Source organism: Suillus discolor, assembly GCF_016758755.1.
Source record: "Suillus discolor strain FC423 chromosome Unknown F5147scaffold_508, whole genome shotgun sequence".
Classification (NCBI taxonomy): Eukaryota; Fungi; Basidiomycota; class Agaricomycetes; order Boletales; family Suillaceae; genus Suillus; species Suillus discolor.
Genome location: NW_024541755.1, coordinates 1 through 9,490, shown reverse-complemented (window position 1 = coordinate 9,490; position 9,490 = coordinate 1). Strand labels below are relative to the sequence as shown.

General features: G+C 47.0%; 6 protein-coding genes across 6 annotated transcripts; 2 read left to right on the top strand and 4 right to left on the bottom strand.

Moving 5' to 3' along the window:
* Nucleotides 1-248: 248 nt before the first annotated feature.
* On the bottom strand, nucleotides 249-719 carry F5147DRAFT_591405 (uncharacterized protein; the record flags this gene model as incomplete). Its single annotated transcript, XM_041432192.1, has 2 exons — nucleotides 249-590; nucleotides 645-719. The coding sequence occupies 2 exons, from the start codon at nucleotides 717-719 to the stop codon at nucleotides 249-251; spliced, it is 417 nt and encodes a 138-aa protein (XP_041284160.1).
* Nucleotides 720-1,965: 1,246 nt separating this feature from the next.
* On the bottom strand, nucleotides 1,966-2,442 carry F5147DRAFT_784180 (uncharacterized protein; the record flags this gene model as incomplete). The annotated part of the gene is made up of 1 exon (XM_041442846.1): nucleotides 1,966-2,442. One exon carries the CDS (start codon nucleotides 2,440-2,442, stop codon nucleotides 1,966-1,968), a length of 477 nt encoding a protein of 158 aa, XP_041284159.1.
* Nucleotides 2,443-2,501: 59 nt separating this feature from the next.
* Nucleotides 2,502-2,939, bottom strand: F5147DRAFT_737875 (uncharacterized protein; the record flags this gene model as incomplete). The annotated part of the gene is made up of 3 exons (XM_041439442.1): nucleotides 2,502-2,605; nucleotides 2,663-2,705; nucleotides 2,740-2,939. 2 exons carry the CDS (start codon nucleotides 2,937-2,939, stop codon nucleotides 2,663-2,665), a joined length of 243 nt encoding a protein of 80 aa, XP_041284158.1. The 3' UTR covers nucleotides 2,502-2,605.
* Nucleotides 2,940-3,431: 492 nt separating this feature from the next.
* Nucleotides 3,432-3,680, bottom strand: F5147DRAFT_591406 (uncharacterized protein; the record flags this gene model as incomplete). Its single annotated transcript, XM_041432193.1, is given in 2 exon segments — nucleotides 3,432-3,584; nucleotides 3,603-3,680. Coding segments are annotated over 2 exon segments (231 nt in total), but the record flags the coding sequence as incomplete, so codon positions are not given.
* Nucleotides 3,681-3,912: 232 nt separating this feature from the next.
* F5147DRAFT_661183 (uncharacterized protein) lies at nucleotides 3,913-5,007 on the top strand (the record flags this gene model as incomplete). Its single annotated transcript, XM_041434703.1, has 7 exons — nucleotides 3,913-3,955; nucleotides 4,183-4,241; nucleotides 4,305-4,318; nucleotides 4,391-4,490; nucleotides 4,546-4,707; nucleotides 4,762-4,825; nucleotides 4,889-5,007. The coding sequence occupies 7 exons, from the start codon at nucleotides 3,913-3,915 to the stop codon at nucleotides 5,005-5,007; spliced, it is 561 nt and encodes a 186-aa protein (XP_041284156.1).
* Nucleotides 5,008-6,144: 1,137 nt separating this feature from the next.
* F5147DRAFT_784178 (uncharacterized protein) lies at nucleotides 6,145-9,182 on the top strand (the record flags this gene model as incomplete). Its single annotated transcript, XM_041442845.1, has 10 exons — nucleotides 6,145-6,197; nucleotides 6,248-6,377; nucleotides 6,424-6,835; nucleotides 6,887-7,116; nucleotides 7,163-7,882; nucleotides 7,931-8,128; nucleotides 8,182-8,188; nucleotides 8,216-8,398; nucleotides 8,452-8,820; nucleotides 8,866-9,182. 10 exons carry the CDS (start codon nucleotides 6,145-6,147, stop codon nucleotides 9,180-9,182), a joined length of 2,619 nt encoding a protein of 872 aa, XP_041284155.1.
* Between the last annotated feature and the right edge of the window lie 308 nt (nucleotides 9,183-9,490).

Genomic DNA, 9,490 nt, shown 5'->3' with positions numbered 1-9,490 from the left:
GTCTCCAAACGGAGAACATGGACGACGTGTCAACGTCGGCAATCTTTTTGTTCTTAAGTATATATGTTTTCATCAAAAGTCTTGCTGGCACACTCACCGTATAAGAAGAGCCAGCCAAAGTCGTAACATCTCAGTTTCATAAACGAATACTGAGATGTGAGTTGTTATCCCACTGTAACGTTTGAGTAGAGTACTGACGTACAAGTAGATTCGTACCTGTTTAGGTACAACATTTTGTTAATAGAGTTTCATAAACGAATACTGAGATATTCGTACCTGTTTAGCGTGTCGCGAAGCCTCCCGCTCGTATAGATTCTCCACACTCTTGTACGCATGCATAAACAGGCAATCAATAACAGAGCACTGACAAAACTCGCACTGATGCGAACACCATTGGCAAATCCAACAGTACCATTTAAGAGGCGATTGAGCATGATCGGATGGATCATGGAACCGAGTGGTGTACCGGATGAGACCAGAGACATCACTAATGTACGTTTTCTGGAGAAGTGCTGAGAGACGACCGCGACAGTGGGACCGGACATTAGGCCCATCCCAAACCCAGAAAGGACACCTTGCACGATAAAAGCCTGGTTGTAACCTATAGGTAGCCCATACACAACGAAATTGGTCGGGCTACTCACCAAGTAAAGCTGATCAGGCTTTGTGAAGGATAAGGCGAACAAGGACAGTGATTGGAGCAGCGACCCTACAACCATCAATTGATAACTATCAGTAATTTGTGCAGGAATTAGAGACTGATTACGTATAAATATATGGCAGCTTACAACCAACCTCGGTCGTACAACGGACCTGAGAACAACGTGATATTGACCGAGAGGAATGAGGTCAATGCACCAATCCATCTGACGCTGAGTGAAACCAAGAACTGCGGAGTAAACGCATACTCACTTACGATATTGCAGATGGTGAATGGTTGGTCATGTAAATTCGTGTGTAATAATCTTCCGAGATTGTTTATCAACTTTGGATATGAAGTATCACGCAACTGCTGGGTACCTTGGTAAACTCCAAAGGACGCTATGTATCTGTTCAAATGCTGTTAACTGAGATGCCTCGAACAAGCGAGCTAGAACCAACCCGAAGCCACAAAATTGCACGAGAAAACTAGGTATCGTCGTGATTGTTAGACACAACATACGGGCATTATTGTAGACACGGCTTACCACCCAAAAACAGTCCCCCAGGCCTGAAACCCGCCATCCGGAGGGCCTGATTCTGAACAAGCTGTTTGGGAATTAGATGCCGGTAGGTGTCCTAGCTCTTCCGGATTCTCTTCTTTCTTATTCGTTGTGAACGTATTATGGATTGTGGACTTCATTGACACGGAAGCAAATGAGAGTGAAACGCTTTGCGCCAGTAAATGTTGAGTTTACAGCTTAAGACCAATATTGAAACTTGACCCTGAAAGAGCGCCTCATGGGGCTACGCCGCAGGAAGTGTATTGTATCACATCATCACCAAACCCTTGACAGACCCTTCACGACCCACAGAAGAACCCATTAGGTCTCTCCCTCAGGGTCCATCCCGTGATGGTAGACACCCGATGACATGATAACAGCTGTCATATCAGGGATATACAGGGCTGTGGATTGTTCGGATTGTGTGGCTGACAGCGAAGACCCGCTTTGTTACCACAGGGATAGTGGTTACACATACAAACGACTACTTATGTCACCTAGTGATCAGTGATCATGTCTGGTTACATGTAGTGCTGCCGTGGTCCGGTTCGGTCCGGTTCAGAGGGTCCTTGACGAGAACCAAGAACCGAACCATGGTTTGGTTCTTTAAAATTGTCGAACCCAGAACCAGACCATTGAGAATGGTTCTCAATGGTTCTCAATGGTCCGGTCCGGTTCTTGTCTGGTCCGAACGTGAACCAAACCGAAAATTTTTCAAGCAACGGAAAAAACATTCACAAGACATCTACATGACATTGGGTAGCTAGTCTAACTGCATACCAACTGCATACCCTTCTGCCTCTACTGCTGCTGACACATGTCCATTCTTATAGGCTGCCTTCATCAATTGTAGCGCGGAGAAAGTGGATGATGCAAGTGCGTTGCGGCGCAGAGTTGATGTGATGCCTGCGCTGGAGAAAGCATGTTCAGAGGGAACAGAACTGCCCCTTCGGTTAGTTGACGAAGACAGACCGCAGGCATTGTCAGCATCGCGAATACGAGCCGATGGTTTTGAGGGCCAGCCAGAGCGCCTAGATCCAGCTGCAACTGTTGCTGGGGTGCATCCAGCCTTGAGCAGAATGGAGAAGGTGTCCTTTGCGGATGTAGTGGAAGAGGATGGCTGGGCAGAAGATGCGACCTGGGGCAATGGTACTTTATCGTCAGGATCATTAAAAAAGGTAATTTCAGAAGCATCCTTGAGGGTGCCGTCAGCATTCAGAGCACAGCAGTCTTCAGACATCGTCAGGCAAATAACTCACAGTTTTTTGGTCGGCACCCCGTTTTATGCATGGCACATAGCCTAACACCACAGAGCGACAATATCCAAGGAGATCTGTTAGAGTTGAGAACCGGTGGAGGATCATGACTATCCAGGAAGCATATAGACTAGAACAAGTAGATATCTGTGATATAGGTAAACATATGTCAGAGTCTTGAGAATAAATTGATTAGTACTTACCTTAAAAAAGGCTAACAGTAGCCTGATTAACAAATAATGCAAATCTTGAAGACGGTGTTTTGATGTCGACATGGACACCGACGTCGTCGTGGTTGGTGTCGAAGTCGAGGGAATTCGAAGGTCAAGGAATGGTTCGGGAAGGTTCGGGAAAGTCGAACCAGAACCGGACCACTAGTGAAGGTCCAGAACCCAGAACTGCTTTCCGGTCCGGTTCTGGCTGGTGAGGGAACCATGGACCGAACCACAAAGAACCGGACCAAAAGTCCAGTTCGAACCATGGTTCTGGACCGGACCGCGGCAGCACTAGTTACATGTGAGTCCCCTCAGTAGTCGATATCTGTACCTATCAGCGACCGGTTGCAACCTGCAATACAACCTTGATGCAGCCTGACACTGCAAGTTAAAGTTGTTGTCAACAACGACGGCTTCACACAGGGGTCCCAGACTCACTGATATGTCCACTAGAGTAATAGATAGTACCTTCTTGAGACCTGGCCATCAGGAAAAACTCGAAATCTTGGGAGCCCTGGTGACAGCTACATAGTGCTATATAGCCGCTGTAGTAAAATGTAGGCAAGCAGGCCACTATATAGTTCTACATCAGCTATGTAGCTGACAGTCAGGCTATATAAAGCTACAGGAGGTGCTTCGAGTCGAACTAGTAAATACTTGATCCTGTAGCACACACTTGTATTACATAGTACTATATAGCTTGTGGTAGTCATCAGGGAAAACCTCCTTACGAAAATTCTCAAAATCGCTTATACTCATCACACAATAGTTAAATAAGTGTGTCGCTCACTGAACAAGTTTACAAAGAAGCTGGAACAGAGCTCCAGAACGGTACTACCCGTCCATTCACGAGGTGCTACTGCACCGAAATTTGGAAAAAGATGAACGTCCCTGCGGATGTCCGAGACGCTCTCCATGACGCATCAAACGGCAAATTTTGTACAGCTCATCATGCCATGGTGTGCTTCAGGTTGCTGGAAAGATGTGAACCATTCCACATAAGCAAGGTGGGCGGGTGGTTTAGCAGGTCCAGCAGGGAATAACACATTCGTAGCCTGACTTGTCAGCGTGAAGACGACATGAACTTGCGCAGCACAGTTTCCTTTTGGAATCAAGTCAGATTAACGGCCGTGTTCACACAAATGCAAACACACCATCCATGCCCAACGGTTGCTGAACCACTATATTTCAAACAATGCGCTACGGTCGCTTTTTGAGTCACACAAACACAAGCTAATCATGGTCCCAACCGTTGACAGTAGAAACGCGCGCCAGGCCATAGGTCGACTCCACATCCAGTGTCCAGTGTCCACCGCATTATGAGAATTCAAACACTTCAAAGTCCAATGATTACTAATCAAGACGCATGCCATCAGTTCCCATGGTTGAACTTTTTGACGTTCAATTTTCAACATGTTTCGCTTGCTTCTTGCAACCACTATTAATATTGACATGACTTACTTGCATTTTGCTTGTCCTCTATGTAGCATCTGCTTGACATTTTTTCAGGTCCCGACACTGAAACTGGTTACTACCAGACACACCCTCATGAAATGGTAACATTGCTGGTGAGTACTACCAGACACGCCCTCATAAAGTGCAAAAGTGAAGGTAACATTTCACTAATACAGGATGCAACATCAGGGTAATGAATCAGCTGCCAGTGACGGCCATCGCACCATACCACGACTGATGCCTGCGGAATTTTGCAAGCTAGTATCTGGTCCCGAAAGACGAGGTTAGCGAAAGAGGCCTGGCGCGACGCATGCGAAATCAAAGGTGCCAATGTCAAATTAACACCTCCAGTGGTCAAAATTGTAAGTCCTCTGTTCTTAGTACATGACTGGTCTGATTAATTTATATATTATGAAGCTCTTGCGGCGCACATCACATGTGCGCGGTGAACTCAAAATAAAGATGCGCTCACTTACGAGCTCATTTTTTGGGTTCCAGCCAAGTCTTTCGAGGGATGTGATAGGGCAAAACCAAGACCTGGCAGAATCTTTGAAAAATGGTTCAGCATTTGCCTTCAAGGTACGTAGCACAGTGGCCTGCATGAGCTTTTGAGTCCTGACTGTTGGATAATAGGACTGGACATTGACAGGGCTCTATAAATACGAGCTACTGCAAGATGGTAGCATCACAGGGTTCGGTATGTCGCACTATATTTTCGCAAGTGCCAACCTAACATCTGTGCTTTTAAGTTCGCATGCAGGTGTCGAAGCCCTCACTCTGCTGTCGGCTGCATCCCGGATTGGTGACAAGGCTTTTGATGATGCGATTCACGAGTACCAACTTGAGGAGGAGGAGGGTGCAGAGGCTAACAGGAGTTGAGGCTCATAGATGTGAAGAGGGCGCGGAGGATTGTGCAAGGCATTAGTAGAATCTGTCGGTAGCGCTGTGTTATGTATCTGAATTCAATTTTTTTTCGTGCTATTTTGTGTGCTACTCTATTCCTCTATGTAGCTGCTGGTAGTTCCCTGTAGTAGGTAGTCCTATGAAATACAGGCTACTACTGTAGCGCCTGTTAGGGCTACCTGATTCTACATAGTGCTATATAGCACAATATAGTTACCTCACATTCTATATACAGGGCAGGTAACAACAGAGCTACACGGTCTATCCCAACTATATAGTACTATATAGCCAGCAATGTTTTTGCTGATGTGCAATGCCAATTGCGTACTAGTTATTGCAATACAACAAGCTGCATCAACCTCTCATGAGAAAACACTGGCAAGAGTATAGTGATTCGAGGCGCGTAGACGACGCGGAGAGAGCTAAATGGACAAAGTATATCTCAGTCTCTGGAAACAGACTCTAACATTGGCCAGAAACTATGTACCTAAACGGACAAAGTATCTATGGCTCGTTAGCTTTTGTCAATGGTAGGTAGACGTATGTACTCACATCTCAGTCTCTGGAAACAGACTGAGATGTTCCTACAAAAATGCAAACTCTTATAAGTGCAGATAGAATAGGAATGAAAATTGTAGTCGTATATTGGAGAGCACAAGCCGACGTCAAACATCGCTCGTTCGTCGCTCATTCGGGATGCGCTCGTAACATGCTATTCCCTCATCGTTCCTATCTCGGATCTGTCGGCCAACGACTCAGCGGATCGCTTGGACTCCAACATTCCCCCTCGAGCGCATTCCAAGCTCATCGAGAGTCGAAGCTTCTGAAGGTGAGGACGTGGGAGGGGTTTTGTGAAAGTGTCGGCAACATTGTCGTCAGTGGGGCAGTAGAATAGTTGGAATGTGCCGTTCCTTATGTGGGCACATATGAACACCTCAGGCAGCAGTTTCCGGAGGCAAAAGGTAGGCTTTCAGGCCGGGTTTCTATGTTATGGGAAACCAGCCTGAAAGGCCTATGATTCTCCAATCTAATTTAGGATTCGTTCTAAAAATAATATCATACCTCGTTGCCCTCCCGCCAGGCTGCTCGCATGCTCCACCTCCTGGCTCCAGGATGCCTGGATACCTCGCGCTGCCCTTGAGGCATGGGGACCTCCGTACCTCAATGTGAATTTGTACGTACTATGTATTTTAATTAACAAATAAAAATTTACAAGTTACTTTCTACCTTCATCTCTATGGCTCCACGCTCAGATACTCGTGCAGCCCAGCCCACAACGTCTGGGTTGGGTGTTCAGTTTGTCATGTCAGTCCATGGAAACCAAGGAACAAACGCAAAACCCAGACGTTAGTAGAACTCCCCGGCCAGAAAGCAAAGCAACTGAAGTTGCAGGCCAAATTGGCAACTCTCCTCGCAGGAAAACTAAATTCTGAACAAACGACCACATGCCAGCTGGACATGTTACCTACCGCTGTCTCGTCTGAGGAGAACATGCCTGCCGATGCTTGCGAGGACTTGTTTCTCTTTGAAGATGAAGTCCCACCGCTTACTGAGCCTCAAGACTCGATTCCACCGCTGAACACCTCTGAGTTCATTCCAAATCGCCGCATTCTACCTGACATCGCTGCCGCACGATTATATGACACTTGGAAGATACTGATACCCACTCTCGTCGATGTTCAGCTCGAGTATACTCAGAGGACCGTTGGAAAATTTGTCGAGCGACCTCCGACGATTCTGTCTGCATGTCACTCGCAGAAGTGTGCACAGAAACGCACAACTATGATTGGCTTGTTCTTCGATGGTAAGTCTCAATCTGTGCATCGAATACTTCAAGTCGCTAAAGATGTTTGAGGCTTCACAACCCTCGACATTTTGAGTTGCAGATGTGCTACCGCACCTCAAGTCCTGGTTCTTCACAGTTTATTCCCAACTTCCCCCTCCCAGCCATGCATGGCAGTATCTACTGAGCTACTCACCTTCTATCGAACACTCTTTGAGCGCTCATGTGATGCTGTGAATGCTCTCGCATCTGCCCTGCACACACACTACATCCGCAGAGGTTTCCGCATGACGAATGCTAAGGTATGTGAATCAAAGTTGACTTACCTTCAGATCTGACACAACTTAGGGTGAATTTATCCAAGAACCTTTCTGGCAAAGTCTCGGTCAAGCTATCTTATGGTTTGATGTCTTACAGGTGGAGCTCGAATCCCAGCTAGAATGCGCTGTTCAAGCAAGCCGAGACTTGGTAGATGCCTCTCGAGATCCCCCAGAGCATCCCGCATCATATGCGCCCACTGTAGACGTGGTTCCGCGTGAGCGCTGTGCCACAATCCTTCTTCAGCGTTGTCCTGCTTGTTTTGGGGGGGTCTCATTTGGAAGGCAGCTGGAAGAAGGTGGAGATATTCATGTTGCTACTGATGGGAACTTCCATCATCGACATCGGCGTTCAGCAGGCGATTCACCCCATTTTTATGATCCCTCTTACTTCTTACCTAAAGCTCAGGTTGATGACATTGGGCGTCATATTGATCGGAGTCGCAAGTCTGCACTGAAACCGCATGCACCACTTGTACCCCATGAGGCCATTGACTTATGCGAGAATTCATATGAAGCTGCCGATGGAAAGAAGCAAAAAGCAGCCATGGATAGCTTCGATGACACGGGAGTCATGGCATTAATATGTCGCCACAACATTCCCCTCTTCTTTGCAAACATCGACACTCCAGGCGAGCAGCAGAAATACGCCGTCGCCCTTATTGATCACCTTTTTGTGTTATTACCTCGAAGTGCAACAGTTGTCACTCTGTATGACGTGGGATGTGTTCTCTCACGATCATTAAGTCAGGTGAGTCATCTTTGTGATTCTTTGAACCTTGTTGCTGATCCATTTAAGTACAACATACTTCCCGAAGCTGTGACAAAGCGCTTGCGATTTGCAACAACGGCCATGCATGCCTATGGCCACGAATGGTCGTGCCAACTTGTTCACAACCCACGCATATGCAAAGGCCTTGGCCTTTCAGACGGAGAAGGCACCGAGAGGCTATGGTCAAGATTTATCCGCTTGATAGGTATTCAGCGCTCCTCATCTGTATGTATCCTCAAAATTTTGTTTCATCTCTACTGATGTTCGAGTTACCATAGAGACAGTGTCGGTTATGGCTACTTGACTGACAAGCTGCTGCCATCGGTCTTGAGATGCGTGCTGACCTCAGTGATTGGATCCGGCATTGCCTTAAGCGGGGAATTCATGAACAAGGGACAGCTGCACAGACCACGCTGAGTGAGTGTGATGCGACGATTGAAGATCTGCGACATCAATGGGCTCTGCAGCGACAGTCACAGTTGTCCATCCGTGCTCGTGCATTCTTTTTCTTTCGCATTGTCCAGCCTGAGCCTGATTATGTTCTACAGATGCTCCTGCTCGGCTCAAGAAAGAGCTGGACACCGTGTTTGCCCTACAAGGTGACCTCGATGCCTCTGACAAGGCTCTTCAAGCAACAAGTGAGGTTATTACAAAGGGAAATGTATCCCAACGCACACTCGATGCGATCGAGAGCCTCGAACGAAGTCACCAATGCCTCATGGACAAAGTTGATGTGTTATATGCTTCCCTCAACGTTCATGACAAGTTCCCCGAGCTGGAAGGAATAAACATCAAATTTGTTTGGACACTTCTCTTGGCACGCGACCTCAAGATCAACATTCAGAAGCATGCAATTGGAAGCTTCTTTGAATGGGACAAGCTCGATCATGCCGTTGGTGGCACACAACAAGCATTAGGTAGGGGGCTAGACTTGCTTCATGATGTGTGTTAACACTTTGCAGGGATGAAACTTCACCAGCAGACCCAAAAGGCCATATCGAAGCGACAACCAGCCTTGCTGGCCGCACTACGTAAATTCAATGGATACTGCGAACGCCTCGAAGAACTATACGAACCAGGCTGTGGTATTCCTCTTCCAATGCCTCTCCCCACCAAGCTGAATGAACTCCGCAATGATCAAACACTGATGGAGGATATTTGGATCACACCTTCAGTTGGGGAGGTTCCTCGTTGGCTGGATGATCAGGATATTCGTGATGGGATATGCGCTATGTTAAGCGCGATAGATGCATCGAGGAGCAGCGACGTCTTGGGCTAGAAGCTGACAATCTTTGCAGGTGGTTTGGTGATGAACTCGCTGCAATAGAACTCACCCTGCAGTTGCCTGAAAGTATGTATTTTTGTTGACGTCCATCTTTGACATATGCACTAATTGCTTCACAGACATCAGATTTTCTATCTTACTACGTCAGCGGCAGGAACATCTCCAACATCTTCAAATCCGTTGGTCTAACCCACTTGCGTCATCACTACGGTTTGAGTCCCGTGCAAAACATGCTGAATCGTTAGTGATGCGGATCTTAGGTGCTTCCAAAGACACTTGCGCTTCACTGGATTCCTCAAACA